The 22,350-nt window shown below is 44.0% G+C and overlaps 1 protein-coding gene across 2 annotated transcripts; it reads right to left on the minus strand.

Annotated features, from left to right (window-relative positions):
- Nucleotides 1–5,506: 5,506 nt before the first annotated feature.
- BEST3 (bestrophin 3) lies at nt 5,507–21,591 on the minus strand. 2 transcript variants are annotated; one of them, XM_028747375.2, is made up of 10 exons: nt 21,354–21,590; nt 18,847–19,016; nt 16,811–16,905; nt 15,512–15,745; nt 14,498–14,652; nt 13,460–13,537; nt 12,347–12,499; nt 8,330–8,410; nt 7,393–7,544; nt 5,507–6,444 (listed from the first exon to the last, which is right to left on the minus strand). In XM_028747375.2, exons 2-10 carry the CDS (start codon nt 18,996–18,998, stop codon nt 5,511–5,513), a joined length of 2,034 nt encoding a protein of 677 aa, XP_028603208.2. In that variant the 5' UTR covers nt 18,999–19,016; nt 21,354–21,590; the 3' UTR covers nt 5,507–5,510. The 2 variants fall into 2 exon arrangements, with proteins under 2 accessions (XP_028603208.2, XP_028603210.2); XM_028747377.2 differs by lacking the exon at nt 8,330–8,410 and having other exon boundaries at nt 21,354–21,591.
- Nucleotides 21,592–22,350: the final 759 nt, after the last annotated feature.

Raw genomic sequence — 22,350 nt, forward strand, 5'->3', positions numbered from 1 at the left:
ACTAATCAAATGGTGTTTAAACAGATACTTTAAAAGGCTGCATTTTCCACTAATGCCCACAGGGCTAGATTTGTTAAATCTGGTTTTAGAATCAGATGTATGGATGAATTAAAGTTGATCAAGAAAATGCCCTTTGGGGTTGTCCTGTTTTCACTTTATTTGACCATTTTGTTTTCATTTGCAAATGACTTCACTCTGTTTGTGTCTTCTTGCGGATTTATGCTGTGGGAAAAGGGAATGGAGGACATTAACTCTGTCATACAAAGAAATGTCTCTATTGTTGTGAGGCATAAAAGGGGGAAAATCCAAATGTAATGGAGTGGAAATCTCCAAAGTGTTTGCTGCCGACTTTGATTTACACCTCTTCTTTTCATTGCATTCTCCTAATTTGACTGGAGATATTTGGTGGAGACAAACAGCATATTTAAATTTGAAGGAATCCTGTTATTACAAACCGGACAGTTCTTACTTCAGCCAGAAGGATAACCACCCTAAATGTAGCTTCACAGATCCTCTGAGAACTCCTCTTTTAGTTGATATTCCTGTGTGCAGATTCTAACATCATTGTTTCATCTGCCCCACTACCCCCACATACCGTTTGCATTCAGATACAGATGCAGGTGGTACTGTGGTCTAAACCACTGAGCCTCTTGGGTTGCTGATCGGAAGGTCGGTGGTTCGAATCCCCGTGACAGGGTGAGCTCCTGTTGCTGTGTCCTAGCTCCTGCCAACCTAGCAGTTCGAAAGCACACCAGTGGAAGTAGATAAATAGGTACCGCTGCAGCGGGAAGGTAGATGGCGTTTCCGTGCGCTCTGGTTTCCATCACGGTGTCCCGTTGCTCCAGAAGTGGTTTAGTCATGCTGGCCACATGACCCAGAAAGCTAACTGTGGACACATGCCAGCTCCCTCGGCCTGAAAGCGAGATGAGCGCCACAACCCCATAGTCGCTTTTGACTGGACTTAACCGTCCAGAAGTCCTTTACCTTTACTTACCGTATATTACAGACACTGGGAGAAGGACAAAGGAGATTTTAACGGCCCAACTCTCTTTGGGACTGTCTCTTCCACCTCTGTGCCTCCCTGCAGCTTTTTCTCCTGTCTCTGACTGCCCAGCCTCTTCCTCTTCCCCCTGCCTCATGGATGGCACAGAACCCCACAAATCACCGGTCCTTTCTCCTGGATCATCTTCCTGCCTCCTTTGCCCGCACTTTGGACTCTCTAACCTGTTCACGACACCAGGCCTTTACCAATGTTTCATTCCTGCCAGTTTGTTAATTTGTACCCTGTTGGTTTATCATCTACACTGGTTATTTTCACTTCAGTTTTATTGTTTATTTTTTATTTTAAAAAACCATTATTTCATCCACTCTTGGCACTCAGCCCCTGGAATAGTCACTACAATGGGATGCAACCATTGGGCTAGATTCTGCCTTGGGTATCAAAATGTCTTCTCTGGTACCAGTGCAGATAAAGGCCGCTGAACCGCACCCACCATTGTGAGGTCTTGCTGAGATCATGATGATGCTTCCACAGCTACTGCCATTGGCTGTGGACTGCCTGTGATGTCACAAAAGCAGTAATGCTGCTGGGTGGATATAAAGGAGGTCCATCCCCTTCTTCCTAGCAGAACGCAGTTGGCAACTGCTGTGACGTTCAACCCTCAGGTGGGCCACATGGCGGACGGAAGGAGGTAATCGCTCAGCCATGGGATGCTGCGGAGTAGCAAGAAGGCAAGTTCATATGCTGAGTGGAATTGAGGCTTGAAGGGACTTGATTTCCATGGTTGGTAATAATAATAATAATAATAATAATAATAATAATAATAATTCTTATACCCCCCCTCATCTGACTGGGTTGCCCCAGCCACTCTGGGCGACTTCCAACAAAAATACAGAGGGGAAGAAAGAGGGTGTGTGTGTGGGAGAAACCTCAGACTTTAAAAGCTTCCCTGTGTCTCTCAACGGCACCAGTCATATTAGAGTGTTCAGGCTGTTGAGGGGGAAATGAGACTTCTGCTTCAAACAGTGAGACGGGGGGAGGGGGGCATCAAAGGGAGCTGCAAAATGGGGGGAGGAGGGAAGGACACCTGGGGGGCATAAAAGGGGAAGGACAATGGTTGTGACACTATTTGTCAAGCCCTAATTTCTCTGACTGACTGTGTGCCTGAAAAGTCGCTTGATGCACATGCACAGAGACAGAGTGTGGAAGCGGCCACAGCGGCCATATTCACTTCATACATACAGTTCCCTGTCATGAGGGATTTTATCGTTAACCCGTTCTGGAGAATGTAGTTATCTGAGGCAGTGGCGTAGCGTGGGGGGTGCAGGGGGCCCCGGCCGCACCGGGCGCAACATCTGGGGTTAGGGCAAATCCACAGGTTAGGGGGCGCAAATCCACGGGTTAGGGGGCGCAAATTACTTGCCTTGCCCCAGGTGCTGACAACCCACGCTACGCCACTGATCTGAGGGGAATACTGAGAGTCTCCTAGCAACCCCCAGCACCCATAACAAACTACAGCTCCCAGAATTCTTTGTGGAAAGCATTTAAAGTGGTATCAGAGGGCTTTAAATATATTATAAAGTGAACGTGGTCTAGAACTGGTGTACATCCTGAGGAGAATGCCGCTTACCTGTTTTCCACAGCCACTGCAGCTAGAGCTGGGGAAAAGAGATAAGGGGAATGCTGACTGCTTTGCTATCCACGCGACATGCGGGTGGGCAAGCTACACTGCAAAGCTCAGGCTTAGATTATGATGGAGCAGCTGCTGTTTCTGCCGTTCTTCACACTGTGGACCACCAGCATGGAGCTCTCAGGCCACTGGTGATCCATGGACCAGTTTGGGAACCTCTTGATATATGCAACTGTGTCGATAGGCAACTTTCTCTATTTGCTCCAAAGTAAGATCATGTAACTATTGTAGTGCTAATCATTAGGACTATTTTTGGCTCCTAAATTTTCTTTTTTTAAGAAAATAATTCTTATTTGATTTTACAAGTATAGAACGATAACAATACAAATTACATATCCATATATAGAGATATTTCCCAAATCTCTAGACTTCCCACCTTCCCCTCCATGGGTCCTATTGTCCACCTTCTCAACTGCATATTATTTCATAGTCCACATTTTATATCTCTCCATATCAACCTTAGTATTTGCTACATACAAGTGTTATTAGAATCCTGCTAAGGTTTTCATCTGCTTACAGTGGTCTCCTAGATCATTTCCCCCCATTCTTTTGGTCTTCTTGGTTCCTGAGCTTTCCAGTCAATTGGCTCCTAAATTTTCTATAATTGTTGAGCTAGCTATTAAAAATCTGAGTACAATTTTACTAACAACAAGAAAGAAAAGTTTTGAAAGGCGTTAGTTATTAAAAGGACAATTGAAGAGAAACGAAGTCATTGTAATGATATCCCACTTCAAGCAAATAACACTCATAATATTTGCACAAGCGTATGCTGTTTTTCGAGGCTTCCTGCATGTGTTTTCGACTGGTTTTCTTTTCCGTTGAAGAAGGCCGCTGAAATAGTTGTGTGGCACTTTCTAATTGAAAAGATCACCAGAAATGTCACACTAATTAAGAAGGCCTGATAGAAACTGATGATCCGACGCTGGTGTCAGAACTGTGAGAGGTTTATTCTGCGAAATGCCAAACCTGCCAGAGTGTTAGCGAACAAAGACAACTCATATTTATTTGTTCACAGTTTGAAGGGGAAAGGATGGCTCTTAAGGCAACAGGGAAAGTAATGGTTGTTTCAAAGCATGCCACATTTTACCTTTTGTGAACAGCGCTGCCTTTGAGTGACTGTAGTGCAATATCCCATCCACACAATATAGTCAGTGCTGAATAAATAAAGCGGGAAGGGGTGGAACTGTAACAATCTCTGCAACTGAGTGAAGGAGTGTGACTGGATCCCATGTTACAGTAGCAAGAACGAATTCGTTATGGCAGGGGAAACATCACATAGAAAGAGGAGGTTATCCATTTCCATCGCTGTCACAGGCAAATGGAGATCAAAGGAAAGGCTATGCACACATTCACCAGGCTTCCCCATTGCAGACATTTCTCCAACATGGCATGGAGGTGGAGCTGGCAGGGCCAATGGGAAGCAATGCCACGCCCTCTTCATGCAAACTTAACAAGAGCCTGCTAGATCAGAACGATGGGTCATCCAGCCCAGCGTCCTGTTCTCACAGTGGCCAAGCAGATGCCCCAATGGGAAACCCACTAGCAGGACCCAAGCGCAAGAGCTCCATCTGCTCCTGCAGTTTCCAGCTACTGGTATTCAGAAGCAATACTGGCTCTTAACTGTGGAAGGAGAGTGAGACCATCATGGCTAGTAGCTCTATGTGATTAAGCAACAATTAACCACAGAAGATAAGGCTAGTATGTCAGGTGTGCGTGCAGGAGCCAGGCGATGTGACCAATAGGACTTTGCAGGACTGGGGCCTTCCTAAGTTTGTTCTGAAGAGGCAAGGCACAGCCACACAGGTGAGGCTGATTGGTAACTCACAGCACCTGGTGGCAAGAGCTGGGAAGGGTTATAAGGTCAGCATGTCCCTTCAGCTCTTTGCCATAGCTACAAGCTTCCTAATACTTGAACCTCGGCTTCTTGACTCCCTGCTGCTTGATCGTCGGACCCTCGACTTCTTGACTCCTGGCTTCTGGACCCCTGTTTCTGCTCCCACCCCGCCAACTTGCCCCCAGTCCAGATATCCCCTCCCGGGACTTCGATTGTCCGTGAACTGGACTGTGACATAGTGACTGATGGGAACTTCTATGAGTTTATTTCTTTCCTACCTATTACGTAGCAAAACAGGCTAGAAATGATATGGAATGAAATACACCAGTAAAATGTCAACCACTTGCCAGAATGGACAGGACTCAGAGGAGGAATCTTCACCCTTCTCAAGTCACAATGTCCCAGTAATGGGCAGAAATATGCCTGCTGAATGTTGCCGCTGCCTTCTTATCTGTGGCTCTTAAAGAAGCTCCAACACCAGTTGAGATACAGGCAGCCCCCTGTTTATGCGAGGGTTACCTTCCAAGGCAACACATGCATTGGTGAAATCGTGTATAACTGAAACCCATTGAAAAAAGCATGCAAACACCCCACCCCCATTCTGCCCTTTTAGTGACATTTCAGTGACGTCTTTATGACGTTTCCGGGTCACTTCTGGGTTCGGTGCAATGGTTGTATACACAGTCGCACACATATTGAACGTGCATAAATGGCACGTTTACCTGTATGGTCATCTTATTGTGTACACCCACATATACACCCCTCACCTGTATCTCACATTTACCTGTTCAGTTTGAGCTAAATTACCCAGAATAATTAAACCAAGATAGGATTAAATATTTTCAAATTGTATTATCAACATTGAGGCTTTTGGTGAAGCATAATGTTGCCTGCAAGCTGTTGCCTGTTCTGAGGTGAGCTTTTAAAAAATAGATGCCCTGCGTGGCATGAGTCAGCAGCAGAACATCTTGGCGCTCTCCAATTTGTCAGAGGTGTCCTTTATTTTTCTCATTGCTACACTCAACAATATAAAGGATATCAGTTTCTCTAGCATCCACTTGTTCCGGTAAGTGGCTTATGTCAAATGTATTAGTAGCAGCAACAGGAGAAGAAGAAGTGGGAGTGCTCTCAGTACTTAAGCTGCCTTCTCCAGGCATTGTCCCAGACTCTGTTGAAAGAGATTCAGTTTTTGTCCTAGGTGCCGCATGGTGAGTAAAAACATCTGGGTATTGCCACATTTGATCATTTGGCAGGTTGCTGGATGTGGTGCTTTGATGGGTGTGAGGTTCCTTTTCCTGTTTTGCACTAGTGGATGAATCCTGTTGCCCGGATCCCATATGAGGTGGTGCAATTTTTGAAGGAGATGTGAGCAAATCTGTGGGAGAGCTGTGCAGCGGGGCACAGTGGGTCATCACAGGTCCTTCGGAATCAGTCTCTGACTCACTTTGGTTGTCAAAATCTTCTTCTGTCAGGATGTTAATGTCCCTGTTTATTTGTGAATTCAATCTGCCTTCATTTTCAACGACCATCTTTTCAACGGCTGCCAAGTCCATTTTAGCTAGGCTTTCTTCCGCACCGGACTGGTAGCCTGTCTCCAGACCTTCATTCCTGCTGCTTTCTCTAATGACTCCAAGATCCATGCTCCCGTGCCCCCTCTCATGGCTTTTCATGCTGTTTGAGGAGAAATGTCTCCCCCTGGAGTGCATTTCTAGCAACTTGCCAATGTGATGCATTTCGTGAGAGGGGAAGAAAACAGAGTTCTCACTCGACTGCCTTTGGTAGGACCGTCTTGTTGGGGCAGGAGAGCCTTCACGGACACTCAGGAACCGTTTCACTTTTCTCAGCATCGAATGCTGCCTTCTGGGTTTATCGTTATTCCGCGGCCAGTTTTCTCCATGGAGGAACTGGCTATCAGCCAGGCTGCAAGTTGAAACACGAAAGCAGTTATTATCCCTATTGCTAACAATGAACTCAATTCTTAGTGTGTGGATCCTTATGGGGCCCCATCCACACATGGAGGCATCATCCATGAAGAAAAGGGAGGCAACTTCTGCAAACCCCCCAGGATTTACAGGAGTACAACAAAACCTTTGGGAGGGTAACTCTATGAGGGAAACATAAAAAAAACACAGCCCAACCTCAAGGATTGCCTCTCCCCATATAAACCATCCCAGACTCTATGCTCATCATCTGAGGCCCATCTTGGTGTGCCTCCTCTATGTGAGGTCCTGAGGGTGGCAACACGAGAACAGGACTTCTCTGTAGTGGCTCCCCATTTGTAGAATGCTCTCCCCCAGGGAGGTTTGCCTGGTGCCTTCATTATACATCTTTAGACATGAGACAAAAACGTTCTTCAACCAGACCTTGGGCGGGTTAATATTCTGCAGGCTTTTAATATGTGTCTGTGGGAAGGGTGGGTTATTGTTCCGCTGATTTGTTTTAGTTATTTACATGTGTTTTCATCTTGTAATAAACGACAATATCTTGTAGTTTATTCTGACTAGCGGTCACCAATAGCTTCCTCTAACATGAATTTGCCTACTAGTCATGGTGCTAAAGGTTGCCCACACTGGAGTGGAGTCAATGTTCTCCAGAATACCACTTGCTGGAAGCAACAATGAGAGAGTGCTGCTGCCTTCATGTGCTTGCCTGGTGACTGGAAACAAGAGACTGGATGAGATAGCAAGAGCTTTGCTGGATCAGACAAAGAGCTATGTTCTTAATAGTTTGGTATCTTCTATCAAGAATTAGGTATGTCTAAGCCTGAATTCTTTTAGGACTGGGCTGTTAACGATGGAACAAACTGGGCCCACGAGGAACCATTTTGACCCTGTCTTAACTATAGTAGGAGACCACAGAGTTGCGTACCGCATTTCGATGGTGGATCCAAGGAAAGATGGAATGCAGGAGTCTGCAGCTGCTAATGTGTAGGGTGGGCGGGCGGCGGAATCATCCCAGTAAATGTCTTTTTTCATTCTGGGTAAATTCATGTGCATTTCATCAACAGCCAGAAGTGAAACCTGGAACAATGGCCGTGAATTAGAAAGCTTGCAATGCAGTTTTAGGCGCAATAAACTCGGACCACAGTCTAGAGAACAGAGAGAACTGCACTATTCATACCCAGAACACCCAACATGACCTTGTCATTAATTTTTTCCAAGCAGCAGTTCCTTGCACCATATGACAAAATTATATTGAAACGTGGGCATTTCAGAAGCAATATGTGAAGTGGTTGCTGTTTGGAGTAGGGCGGATCTGCTACCACAGGGCTTTGAACATGCATAAAAGAGCTCCCTTCTGGTAGCTTTAAGCTACAATCTGCCCAGACTAGCCAATGGCCAAAACCAGAGGAAAGTGAGACAACCTCAGAGGAGAAAACGCCACCATTGGCCAGAGCACTTACTTGGGTTTAGAGTACCTGCTGTAGGAAAAATGCATGCATGTGAACACTAAAGAGCCATGCAGCACACATTTCAGATACTGCAGCAAAAAATATTTGGAACTCTTGATGATAGCATATTGTAGGGTAATGATGTGTTTCTCCTGTACTTTTGCCAAGAGAACAATCAGCCTCTTAGCTCCGAAATCAGTCACAGCAAAATAAATGAACATGGCAGTGAAGAGCCTTCAGCAATGTGTTGAAGTGGAGCTTGCGAAGAAGTGTTCAAAATATGTCTGTAGTCTAATCTGTGAAATTTTGGAGGAGGGCATCACGCAATATTATCCATGGCAGAAAATTAAAAAAAAATTACATTGCTGCAGAGCTGAAGAAAATAATTGTAAGTGGCAGCAAGAAAAGTCACACCTGCAGATTCCTATCGATGCACCAATTTGTTTCAAAATCATCGTCGTCTTCACCAAATGGGTTGATGAGCTGCTCAGCAACCTGTTATTAGAATTGCACGTATATATACCGGTAAGTACATCACCAAAGGCTGAAATATCAAAAGATATTTATGCTACAGATTTGTACTAATGCACAGTCCCCTAGAGGGTAAGAACAATGCTTTTGATAGTTGATTATGCAATCTCCACATTTTCCCAAGTGGATTTTGCAGCATGTGGCACCTGATCTACTGGACTGAGAAATCTGTTGGAGTAGGGGAGGTAAAGTATACAAAGAGGCTGGGTTTTCTTTGATAAATCTGACAGATTCTGCCAGTTACAAAGAGGAATGGGTAGAAGAATCCAAATCCCTCGTCAGCCGTGCTGGGGCTTAACAGACCCAATAAGCACACGAGACGTAACCGGCTGTGTTCTTAGATAAATAAGGTATACTACTCATGGTATCAAATTATAAATTTCAACGCAAGTAACTTATAAAGTTCAACAAACGAACAAAGCAGAAGACCCAGTGGATCAGATCATTCTTTAGTCAGTTCATGCATAAGGTCCATCCGTGTAATGGTGTCTATTCCATCTGTCTGTTCGTAAAGTCCAAAAAATCCACATGAAAGGTTGCTATAGTTCCACAAAATCCTTACTCAGAGTCTAGACAAGGATTTCCAGAATAGTGGCCTTGTTTTCCCATCCTGGGCTTCATCAGTACTTAAAGCTCATATGTGATATTACAGGACAGTGGATCTTATGGCATAATAGTATCTGCACAGTGGCGTAGCGTGGGGGGTGCAGGGGGGGCCGGCCGCACCGGGCGCAACATCTGGGGGTTAGGGTTAGGGGGCACAAATCCACGGGTTAGGGGGCGCAAATCCACGGGTTAGGGGGTGCAAATTACTTGCCTTGCCCCAGGTGCTGACAACCCACGCTACGCCACTGTATTTGCATGACCAATATCACCTTGAAAACCCAGCTGCTCATGACAGCAAGAGCGGAAGGTGGGTGGTTCAGGAAGGAAAGTGTTATTTCATTATGTCACTTCCTGGGCTTACATGATGAAAAGGTCTAGATTGGGCCTATCTTACCATCCTGTGATGGCAGAAGTATTGGCTCAAGGGTGCAGTGGTTCCCAGCACGAATCCAGTGGATTCAAGACGAATTACGATTTTACGAACAATTATGTATCTATATGCTACAGAAGTAGGAGAATGAGACTTGCTATACTACCTAGCTAGGCAGATATCTGTGAACAAGAAATCACATTGCAGGGCATCCTTAAATGAATGTGGAAGATATAAAGGAGAGTGACTACAAGCGGAAACATTGAGTTGGCTCATCTGCCACGGGCAATGCGGCACATGATATCACAGTCTGAAAAGAAATGCAAACCAGGACAATTAAGTGCTATTTTAGGATTCCTGGATATGAGAACTGAACAGATTAGTGACTAATCCAGGACAACACAAAGCAGGATTAAAAGGGCCTCATGTGAGAGGGACTGTTGCCCTATACATAACACCAATGACTGGCAGCCAGACAATGATTTCAAATAACCTGTTTTGCAAACTGACTTGTATTCGTTGCCATCAGTAGATGCAAATGTCCCTTTCATCTAAGACTTCATAGAACCTTTATTTTCAGTGAGGAAAGAACTCACAGGAGGAGAATGCTTTTATTTTTATGTATCTTTGTTATTTGTAGAGGGAACCTTTGCATAATACCATTGGAGCTGTGCTGTAATTTCTCTTTCCAGGCTGTAATACTTTATGGTGTACATTGTTATTTATTTTTGTTATGCTTGCAGTTCTTTTCGGTTAACAAATCAACACAATATTCTTTGGCGTTCTTCACACGGTCGTATTAGGCGGACAGTAACATGTGTTTTAACATCGTTACCGGGGCCAGCAGCATAATCGCAACAAACCTCTTTTGATACAAAATGCAGCAGAGGGTGGATTCCTACTTGCGATTTCCCTATGACAAGGTCTGCTTTGTAGACATTGTCAGAGAGTGAGGGGAGAGTTTGACCCAATGAGCACAGTCGTACCTTGGATCTGAAACGGCTTAGTTCCTGAACGTTTCGGCTCCTGAACGATTGAAAACTGGAAGTGAGTGTTCTGAAGCCAAATGTCTGTCTCAGCTTTCGATTGGCTGCAGAAAGCTCCTGCAGCCAATCAGAAGCCTCACCTTGGTTATCGAACGTTTTGGAAGTCAATCAGAAGCCATGCCTTGGTTTCTGAACATTTTGGAACTCAAACGGACTTCTGGAACAGATAACATTTGAGAACCAAGGTACCACTGTATTTGGCGCTTTTGTTTTGGCTATTTATTTTGTGTTTCTGTTTTTGAGGCTTTTTTGGTTAATTTGTTTTTGTGACTGTGTGGAACCCAGTTCAGCTACTAATTGATTGATTGTGTGACTGCGGAAATGGATAAAAGCCCCCCCCCATCCAAACAATGACTATCATCAGTGCAAGTAAGAACTACTTTTTATTTTATTTTTATCATCTACAATACTGTCTTATTTATTTTATAGTACAGTGCATTGATTATTGCTTTCATTTTATGGATCAATGGTCTCGTTAGGTAGTAAAATTCATGTTAAATTGCTGTTTTAGGGGTTGTTTTTAAAAGTCTGGAACGGATTAATCCGTTTTGCATTACTTTCTATGGGAAAGCACGCTTTGGTTTTGGAATGGACTCCTGGAACGGATTAAGTTTGAGAAACAAGGTACCACTGTACATTGTAGGACAATGATTGGAGAGCAACTTCCCTCTTCATCTGTGATATCCACTATGGTAGAAGCAGGAAGCTCTGGCTACTCACTCATATCTCTCTGTCTCTGTCTCTCTCTCTCTCTGTACTATTTTGTTTTTACCTTGTAAGCACCATTGAGTGGGCTCCTGCCCTTAAAAAGCAGCCTCAAAGCCCCCCACCCCACTACTACAGTTGATGAAGTGGTCTGTGAAATCCAAGGCTGGCAGATTCCTCTATACACCACGTACATAGCCTTCTCAGTGGGATTTCAAGAGACAGAATAACACTTGCAGCAATTTATAGTAGGCTATGTATAAAACTGCCAAAACCTGCATTGCTGATAGTAGGGCTGTTTGCAAAGTTGAGCTACAAGGGGCTCGACACATTGATGTGGCTGATACTGGGCAGGGTGCTGTGCATAATACTTGCAGTGTCATCGTAAATACCAAACCTTCAGCAGTATGCACTATCAGCAGTACGAATGTGTTCAGATCATTGTAAAAAACATAGCACATTGGATAGCTATATATTTTTGGTATTACCTAAATCCAGTGCTTTTTTTTCCTAAAAAAATGTTTAGGGGTACTCTCATTGTCCTACTCATATTGAAATACTGCCCCTCAATGAGGCCAAACTTAGATTCACAAAATGTATGTGTACCCCTGTGCCCCCCCCCCCCCAGAAAAAAGCACTGCCTAAATCACTATGTGATGTTGTATGCTGAATAATTGCTAAGTGTCCCTCTCTATCCCCTTTACTTTGTAATTGCGTCTATTCAGATTGCAAGCCTGAGAAGCATAGCCGGTGTGCTTTTAAGCTTTATAGAATATTTTTAAAATAGAAAAAAGCAGTCTGAATATCAGTTACTTTATCTTAGCCTGGCTTGAACTATGAGACATGGATGTCAGATATGACGCTGTTGGCTGAGCTTCATGAAACTCACAGTGGGCTGTGTCCAGTGGTGACCTTGTGTGACTACAATGGGCTTCCATCTGAGTGACAGGACAGACTTTCCAGAGCAGATTTTCCAGAGCAGATTTGCAAGGGAATGGGAGAGGGGAATGGGGGAGGGGGAGGGAAGGAGAGGAGCAATAAAAGTAGAGATAGCTTTTTGAAGGGGCCCTATACTTCCATTGACTTGGCTGGAAGAAATCTTACTCACTGAATCTGAACAAAAAAATCACAAGAAAATTCCGAACACGCTGGAAAACTATAGTAGCGATTTACCTTTAGCCATCCTGCATAGAAGAAAAACTGTAACAATGTGAAGATAGGAATGTAAAGATCTAAATCATGACCTGGATAGTTTTGTTCAGGGTCCAAAAACTGACGTCCTATCAGGCACGTGAAGAAGAAGGTGTAGACAGCAAGTGTTACAACCTGAAATGAATTAAGGCCACATTAAGCTACTGCTAAGGGTATAATAAGGCAAAGGTAAAAGGTAAAGGACCCCTGGATGGTTAAGTGCAGTCAAAGGCGACTATGGAGTGCAGCGCTCATCTTGCTTTCAGGCCGAGGGAGCTGGCGTTTGTCCACAGACAGCTTTATGGGTCACGTGGCCAGCATGACTAAGCCGCTTTTGGCGCAACGGAACACCATGACGGAAGTTAGAGCGCATAGAAATGCTGTTTACCTTCCCATCACAGTGGTACCTATTTATCTACTTGCACTGCTTTCGAACTGCTAGGTTGGCAGGAGCTGGAACAGAGCAACAGGAGCTCACCCTGTCGCATGGATTTGAACCACCAACTTTCAAATCAGCAAGCCCAAGAGGCTCAGTGGTTTAGACCACAGCACCACCTGCGTCCCTATTATGGATATAATTACTGTATAAGAAGTGTGCCATATCTATCTATCTATCTCTATCTCTAGACCTACACAGTGAACGTGCAAAGTTCTGTTGGCCACCTACAGTGCAATACATTCTCATGCAAGATGATACAAATGTGACATGGCAGTGGGAGAGCAGCTCCCAGCTGGGCTGTTAGGGTTTGGTCTTTACTGAGTCTCCAATTCCACCTCAGCCCTAAGAAGTGAATAAACCGGGATGGGGAACTTGAGGCCCTCCAGAGGACTCCAACTGCCACCATCCTTGGCTATTGGCCAATCTGGCTGGGGCTTCTGGGAGTTGGAGTCCAGCAACATCTATAAGGCCACAGGATCCCCATTCATGGAATCAACTATCTGTGAAAGCAGGAGGAGGTGGAGGGAGAAACACAAACCTTTCAGGCTTTGAATATACACTACATTTAAGTTTAAACTTTTCAGCATCCCAAGATCCATCTCTATCCACCATTCATCATTGTTTCTATATATTGGCAAACGGTTTCACTTAGATACCTGTGTGTACACTAGGGGAATTCCAACCCAGTCATAACCAAATAGCAGGCTACACCATGATCGATAACGATTCATCTCCTAAGTGGAAAACAAACAAACACGAACACAAAGTTGACGTGGTCACTGAAGAGAATGACTTCATTCTTATTATTATTAGCATGGTGGAGCTTGGTAGTAATAGTGATGTAACAGACTCTCTGGCTGCAATTGGTTTAACTGATGTGATGTCACAGCGTAGCAGAGCAGGATTGGTTTAGGCAGTGGATTGCCTAGGGGGATGGCAGATCTTAGAGCTAGAACCCTAAGGCTGGAACCTTAAAGCCAAATAGTAACATTTCATGAAATTGACAGTGCAATCTATACATGTCTACTCAGAAGTAAGTCCCCCTTGAATTCAATGAGGCTTGTTCCATCCAGGTATCTGTGGATAGGATTGCAGCCTAAACTATGCAATTATATCCTGGATTTTTCAGTTGAACTTTAAATCATATCATTGCTAAAGGCAAGAGGAGGTCACTTGTGTATGAGAGGAGACAATATAACACTGTATTTTTGGAACACACCTTTCATGTTTCCTGGGGCCAGGAGCAGCAATTTTAATGTCTTACACAGTCCTAGAATGACACTACTACGAGGGCATTGTGGGAAATTAAAATGGCGGCTCCCAGACCCAATTGCCTAGTACTGCTGTTAGGAAAGCCAGAGGAGACTCGCCAACATAGGAGGAGAATCACTAGTGGGCACTTTGTCTGCCCCACACTCAAGCCTGACAGCAGCCCTGCAATAGGCTACAAATGCAATGAAAATAAGGCATTCGAAATGCAAACCAATGGAAGTGTAGGATGTGAAGATGCCTTGCCTGGGGTGTCATCTGATCTAGGGCTGGCCCTGGTGTACTGTAGTGTAGGATGAAACCCAGTCACTATGATATAATGGAAAGGGAAGAGACAGGCCTATGGTTTATATACGTAAAACAGGCATGTTTAAGAAAGAGCACATCTCAGCCCCTATGGCGTTATGCTGTGTTGGCTTACTTACGATCAAAAGGGTCTGCAAGTCTACACTGTCTCTGATCCTTCCGTCCTGTCGCGCTTTTGCTGCCAAATTTCCAAACCAGACAAAGGGGACCCAGTATTTTTGGTGGGGAGATTTAAGTTCATCAAATATTTTCCTTTCCTCTGGTGTCATAAAACCTGTTTATAAAGAAATAGAGTTGGCTTTGGATCTCCTATATATGTTCAGAAAGCGCATCCTCTGAAGCACGTGACCCCAAACAACCGTACTCATTTCTGCTTGTACTCATGTATTATTAAAAGGATGACCATAAACCCCTTCATACAATCAAACGTTATGTCTAAAACAAGGGTGACGAATCGGCTCTTGAAGCAGTTTTATATGACCTTCAATGGCCCAACCAAACTGTAGCCAAGGTGTATTTAAAAAAACAAAAAACTGTCAGTTTCACCTGAAAGAAAGAGAAGCAACAGCTAATGCTGTGTACTGCATATATATGGTGGTCCCAGGCCACCTTTGGGGTTGGTCTGGAGGCAGCAGTTGGTGCAGAATGTGGAGGATAGCAGTGACATGCGGTGAATTTTTTTGTAGGGGAACAGTTAGAGCCAGAGATATCAGCTTCTGAGGACAATTTTTTTTTTTTGGGGGGGGGGTTGTGTGTGTGAGCATCACGCCTTCCTCCCTAAGCTGGGCAGAAGTTTCCTTGGCTTTGGGAAGGAAGCGCCTGGCCTCTGACAGAAACTCTAACGATGGGTTTCTACCATTTTGAATCTAAGCTCTTAAAGTCAAACTGCGCCTGCTTGTGGAATCCCATTTCCTATAATGCTACATTTAGCATGATTGTCATGGTTCATGCATCACCCTAAGTACTTACTAACTGGAAAAGCAACTCCCAGGATAAGGACGGAAGTGCTGCTTCTCTTTCTGACGATGTGGCCCTGTGCCTTGTCTATTGATACGTCAAAAGATTCTGCCCCTTCTCAGTTATGGCCACATGTGACATGGCTGAGATGGAGAAGAAAAGAAATGGACAAATACCTCCTTCGACCACGTGGTCCATTGTTGGAAATCGCTTATAGACAGCTGTGCTCACTGAACGGAAGATGAGGACGGACGTTAAATTCACGTAACGTATTAGAGTTCTTCTGAGCAAGCGGCCGTGCTCGTCTCTCCCCTGGATAGTACTGGAGATCAAGAACATAAGTCTGTCTGGCCACGGCAGATTTACAAACTGGTTCCACCAACGGTTCACCACCAAAGTAACATAGAAGCCTGGAGATTTTGAAAGATCCCGATTCACATTCGTTGCTGCAAATCATCACATAGCTCTGGCTCTTCTAAAAAATATTCGCAGTTAAAATATACACCTAGGCTTACAACAACTCCGTCATGGAAAGCGCTGGGGCCTATAACTCAGTAGTGGGGAACTTGTGGCTCTCCAGTTGCTTCTGGACTCCCACCCATCCTAGTCAGGAAGCACAATGGTTAGGGCTGATGGGAGTTGCAGTCTAGTAACATCTGGAGGCAGGGGTGCCAACTTGGATAAAATATGGGGCGGGAGCAGGGAAGCCCTGCCAATTGATCACAAGATGTGGCACACACCATTTGAATGGCAATGTCCATCAACTTTAGGGGGGCGGGCCCTTCAAATATTTTATTGGGGGGATTGAAAGCACCTCGGCCCCTAGGAGTTGGCTTCTATGTCTGGAGGGCCAAAGGAGTTTTTCCACCACCACTGTAGTTGTTTTGTAGAGTCAGGTGTCTTGACGGGAGTATTCAAAGAAAGAAGCAGGACAATATCACGACACAGCAGCAAGTGCATTCCTACTCCCACGCCACAATTCAAGGTGCACAGCACCCAAGACCAGCCATATTATTTTGGCAACAAGAGGCAGAAAATTCCACAAGAACTTCCCCTCCTTCTCCTCCCAAGCAGTAAAAATACAATCCTAATAATTTAAATAAGTAACAACTCACTGCCTTTTCATGATACCCGCTCTGCCTGGAGCGGATGCTACACTCTGCCAGCCCTGGGGGAGAAACTAGTGCTAGCACGTCTCCTGTCCTCAGACTGGTACTGACATTGTGATTGTACCAGCATCAGAGCAGCTTGTGAACTGAGCTGCCTACTGGCTGTACAACCCTGGTGCATATGATGTGCAGTTAATATTGTTAAACAATTTGGGAGTAAGAAATCTGGGCCAATCTACCATGACTCACCCAGAGATCTATCCAGTAGATCCCAAACGTCTTCCTGCCCGTCCCTGCTTCAAGGTTAGTGGTGAAGTCCTAAACGAAGTCATGGTAATTATGGGATATATATATGTATATACTCACCAAGCACAAAAGTAACTGGGATTTGTTCTGCATATTTGTCACAATAAATGGCCAGTTTTTCAAAGTATCGTTTCTGGCTACCAGTAAGAAAAAATCTGCAAGGACAAAAGAAAAGGGGGGGGGGGGAGATTAGTTTTTCAAATTAGTTTCATATAAAGAGGAGGTTAATTCTCTTTATATATAAGAATATAAGAATATTAAGAATATAATATGGGCAAGCAGGAATACTAGTATTAATAGTCATTTACTGCATAGGAGGTGATAAGGAAGCTCGTCTGTGTGTTTCACAATTATGACAAAAGCCACTGCTCCGAGACTGACAAGTGAATGGAAAAATCTCAGATATGCAGAACGAAATGCATTATACAACTATTATTCCGGGCATATAACTCATTGGGGCGTGCTTCTCAGCAGACATGTATAGGCTTGTCCCTGCTTAGCAACGTGGGTGAAAATGAGAAATATTCAGTGCATTATGACAATATTTCTACAACAACACAATTCTGTATAACGGTAATAATACAGCCCATTAAAAACAGATCTGATTATATAGTCCATGGTGGGAAAGGGAGAATCAGTCAAACAATGGCCATTCAACAACAGCTTATGCAGGTTGTAAATCTTGGAGGTTGTGAAAGATGCAAACTCTAAATTCACATCAGCACCCAGATCAAACTATGCAGATTGCTTCTAAACGACTCTCATTACTATTCAGGACATTCCCCAAAAGATCTATAACAAGATGAAATTGGCTAGATTGCACCCCCCCCCCCTTTTTATTCATTTATTAAAACAGTTTTACACCACCTTTCAGTCCTAACTAGGGCCCCCTGTTGGAGTGAACAAGAAGACGATAACAAAATTAAAATTCAACAACAAAATTAAAACAGAAAATTTCAGATCAAACAAGACCACAGTAAATAAAAAACCATTGCAAGCATGCAGCATTATAAAACATTTTTGCTGCCTGCCTAAATGTCATCAGAGATGGGGCCAGTCTAATGTCTCTGGAGAAGCTGTCATGTGATCCAACTCTGAAGAAACCCAAAGCTCTGGCCAAGGACACCTCAGGAAGCAACCCACACCCAAAGCTCTACTTGCAGAAATTTGATAGGAAAAACCATCACAAGACATAAATGGGCCTCTTTTTGCTAGAATGTATTACTAACTGGGGGAGGGGAAGCTATAGCTCTCCTATTGACATATTATTATAATTGAGTATTTGTCTTCATAAAGGGATGTAACTTTGTTTTCACAACACTTTTGCTGTTGAATATCAGAGACTTTTCCATTTCATTGCCAGTCAGTGTAGGAGTGACTCCCAAGATAACTGCAAGGCAATCAGCTTCCTTATTGGAACAGGAGGCATGGGGGCTGTACAGGAGATCCTGGGCCATGCATGCTCTTGCTGAAGCCAATCAGGTCTGAGTCTGGTCAGTGTCTGGATGGGTAGACCCTGGGAAACCACTTGTACACTGTCTCGGGTTCCATGAGAAAAGCAGGATATACATTTAAGAAGATTAAATAAATAGTGATATTGCATAGCTTGTGCAGGAGAACATCCTAGTGGATTGTGTCATAGTCATGTCTCTTCAAGTCTTTCTTTGAGTACCAATCTTTAAGTGGCCTAGATAGCACCATCCTTCTACAAGAAGATACAGGCAGACCTGGGGGGAATTCAGCGAAGGAATAGTTCAGGCCACAGATCACTTGAATGTTGGTGAGGGGGATGGGAGCCATAAAACTGGGAGGTGTGGCTAATTTTTCACTCTCCAGATGTTGCTTGATGACAACTCCCATCATCCCTCACCATGGCTGGCCATGATGGTTTGAGCTGATAGGACTCCCAACAACATTTGGAGGGCTACACATCCCTGGAACAGAGTATCCTGAGAAAGGGCAGCATTGGCTACAACTGCATCCTGAACAGGAAACAACATACTGAAACGTTTTGTTGCAGATCCCTCCATCATTATCCAAGGAAAGATTGCAATACAAAGTTTTTCACAAGGTGGAAAAAAACCAAAACCCAGTACCTGTATAATAGACTTATTGCCGTGTAGAGAAAAGCAAAGAGCAAAAATTCTCTGTAAAGCAGTTTGTAGATGCTTCCTTTCCACTTGAGAAGCAACCTGTGGAACCCAAAGAAAGTGGCATTTGCTACTTTACTAGAGTATGTGACTGTCATCGCCTCTGCTGGTTGCTCCTGGGAAAATGGAAAGACAAAACACAACAGGTAACCCGTATAATTTTTATTTATTTATTTGTGTATTGATAATCCACACTTTCATTAAAAAATAGACACCAAGGTGGTATACTACATATAAGAATGCAATCAGAAAAAGCATCCACAAAAATGCTATTATAAGATTGAGAAAGCATCATTGGTTAAAAAAGGGGTCTGAAAGAAGAGAGGAGTGGGTCCCACCAAACCTCTACTGGCAAGATGTTCCACAGGCCACACTAATGCCTCCTTCCACTCCCTAGTGAAGGACAATTGAAACTCAGGGGTGTGGGGGACTACCACACTTGCCCCATCGGAAGATCTCAGTACGTGTGGTAGTGTTGAAGGGATCAGATGATTCTTAAAGTAATCTGGGCCTAAGCTGACTAGGGTTTTGTGAATCAACACAAGCACCTTGAACCTGGCTGGGTAGCAAATCAGCAACCAGCACATCTCTCTCAGCAGAGTTACTGAGCAGAGTAACTTGTTGCCAGTAAGCTACTCCTGTGAACCGTCTGGCAGCTGCATTTTGCCCTAGTTGAAACTTTTAGAAGGGATACAGGGGCAGACCCACGTAAAGCATGTTACAGTAATCAAGCCTTGAGGTTACCAGTGCATGGGCCATTGTGGTCAGGCTGTTGTGGTCCATAAATAGTTGCAGCTGGCATACCAGCAGGAACTGGTAAAAAGCACTCCTGGTGATGGAGGTCACTTGGGCCTCTGGTGACAGAGGTGGCTCAAGGTGTACCCACAGACTGCGTCCCTGCTCCTTCAGAGAAAGTGCAACCCCACCCAGAACAGGAAATCCAGCTGTCTCCTGGATCTGGGAACTGCCCATCCACCAGGATTTCCAGGATTTAAGCTCAGGTTTTTTTACGTAGAATATCAACTTGGACGTACAGCATCACAGCAGCCACCACAAGGAACAGTGTTACCAGAGTATTCACAGCATGTACAATCCGGATGCCTGCTGTGATCTTCACAGACATAGCCTACATTTTCCCAAGCTACGTAGCTCCAAGGGATAACAATATGCTGTAAATTATGAATTCTGTAAGAGACACCGGATCCTGCAATTGTGTGGCAACCCTGCTAATAGAGAGAATATATTCTACGTAACTCAAGCTGTTCTAACGCCAATCTAACATGTCATTAGCAATGACGCTGCAACGAGCATAGAAATACCAATAGACCCTCTGGACTTTTACTGGGGTTTCAACATGCTGCTCAGAAGGCAGCTTTCCATCCGCCGGGTAGACTCAGCAGTAGGGGACGTGTTTCCCAACTAAGGCAAATGTTCCATTAGTGCAGGGGTGACCAACTCTCAAGAGACTGCCATCTACTCACAGAGTTAAAAACTGACAGTTTCTTGGGGTTCTTGGGGTTGTTGAGCTTTTTTTAGGGGAGCCACAGTTGTTCAGCTTCTTTGGGGTGAGCCAGTCCAGTGGTGTACCGCAGACGTCCACGATCTACCTGTTGGACCTGCCTGCATTAGTGGAATCTCTAGCGGAAACATTTTCAAAGCACTGATTAAGCCAGTTGGGATCTAAAGTAGCAAAAGGCAGTAGTTGCAATGCTATTGGCAGTATGCATTGGCCGTGTTTAAGAAACCACCTAACAAAGACATGAGCTTCAGTCTGGCTTTACTGAAAATGGTGGAATTTAGGCTGTAATCCCCTAAACACTTAACCTGGGAGCAAGCCCCACGAAATTCAAGGGGATTTACTTGCATGCAGACTTGCATGGTTTTATTAGCCACACATAATGGATAATGGGATTGTACATTAGCCTCCAAACCATATTATTTATTCAATTTATAACTCAAACTTTTCAAAAAAATAATAAAATAATAATAATAGATTTTTAAAACTCATATTGGAAAGGAGTATTAATTCCACCTCTATTCATCATTTCCCCTTTGAGGCCCTTCCATGACACCCTCCCAAGAAGCGAGCTCATATAAATTGATCACGCAAGCTTTTAAAAAAAAGTATTAAATAATCACAGGCAGACAATAATCTCCCCATCGTGAAAAGCAACCACCGAATGCCTCTACAGTCAGTACTTTTAATGCAACTATAAATAACTGCTGTGGGTTTTGTGTGTGTAGTACAGTAACTGTGTATCCTAGAATTGCAAGTGTAAATAAAACACCGTAAGAACGTCAATCACATGCAGGCACAGAAAGGCTATAGCATGACTGGTCGAGGTAAATGGGGCTTTGCTGCATGTTTAAAAATTCCCCCCCAAAATATTTGTTCAAGTGTTAACTTAGGTTAACGCAAGCACGGAGGGATATCAAAATAAAAATCGACTAACCTGCTCTCCTGATGAGATCACTCAAACACGGAGATGATGATCTGAGGCCTTCTGCGCTCCCCAAGCGTGGGAGCGTTCAGGTCACTTTGTTTCCCTCTCCACCTTAGGCACACAGCCTATCAGGGCTTTAATTGCTCCCTGGAGTCCTCACCATAGCGGACTGACAAGCACAGGGGTTAACGTGTCTTTCCACTTCTGGAAGCCTGTTTTTGCCAAGTTCTCTACTGCTGTCAGCTACAACAGGGAACAAACGCAAGCAGCAGCAGCAGCTGCTGATCTGGCTCTTTTCTAATCTATAATTATCACTCCACTTGTTATCCAAAGGAGGACCCCCTTTGGTCTGAATGCAGAACCAGCCGTGGGCATGATTTGCCATGATGTTTTTTCAGCTTGGATTCCTGCCCCCCCCCCTCTTTCTGCCATCTGCCTAGTGCAGAAGAAGTAAAGAACCACTTCAAAAAACAGGAGCCTGCTTTTTAAAAAAGTGCTACAGAGCAACCCGCGTCAAAAACAAACGAGACCCCCCCTTTTTTGGGGTTGCAACCCTTAACTGCTCTGCAAAGTTCAAAAACTTGTGCAATTTGGTGAAGGGGAATTGGATCAATAAATAGGTATTGCTTTGCCTGCTTTATTTTTTCTGAAGGCAATCTGTCTGTGCCTGTCTCCAGTACTTGCTGAGATCAGGAGAAAATACATTACAAAAATAATGTGATTAATCTGAAGACTGTATAATAGGAAGATGTGTGAGGTCTGGGATTCTGGGCTTTAAAAAAATCCTAAATCCTGTTAACAGAAAATAGCAAAAACAAAAAACAAAAACAACCCCAAAAAAGTCAATTAGAATAAATTATGCACATTGAACATGTCATTTGTGCGTGTGTTTTCTGTAACCTGATTCATGATGTGAATATGCTTTGTTTTGGTGGCCCAGGGTTCCTGGTGGAAGAATTAGGAATTCTGTGATGCATTTTTTCTCTCCTCCAAAGCCTACAAGATG

The sequence above is a fragment of the Podarcis muralis genome, chromosome 10 (assembly GCF_964188315.1).
Source record: "Podarcis muralis chromosome 10, rPodMur119.hap1.1, whole genome shotgun sequence".
Classification (NCBI taxonomy): Eukaryota; Metazoa; Chordata; class Lepidosauria; order Squamata; family Lacertidae; genus Podarcis; species Podarcis muralis.

Excerpts from the sequence above, each read along its gene's own strand:
- BEST3 (XM_028747375.2), bottom strand. The coding sequence starts at position 18,998 with ATGACAGTCACATACTCTAGTAAAGTAGCAAATGCCACTTTCTTTGGG. Across the intron at positions 16,906-18,846 it reads GCAATAAGTCTATTATACAG|ATTTTTTCTTACTGGTAGCC; the intron begins GTACTGGGTTTT and ends TTGTCCTTGCAG. Across the intron at positions 7,545-8,329 it reads GCATCGATAGGAATCTGCAG|GTTTCACTTCTGGCTGTTGA; the intron begins GTGTGACTTTTC and ends CCATTGTTCCAG.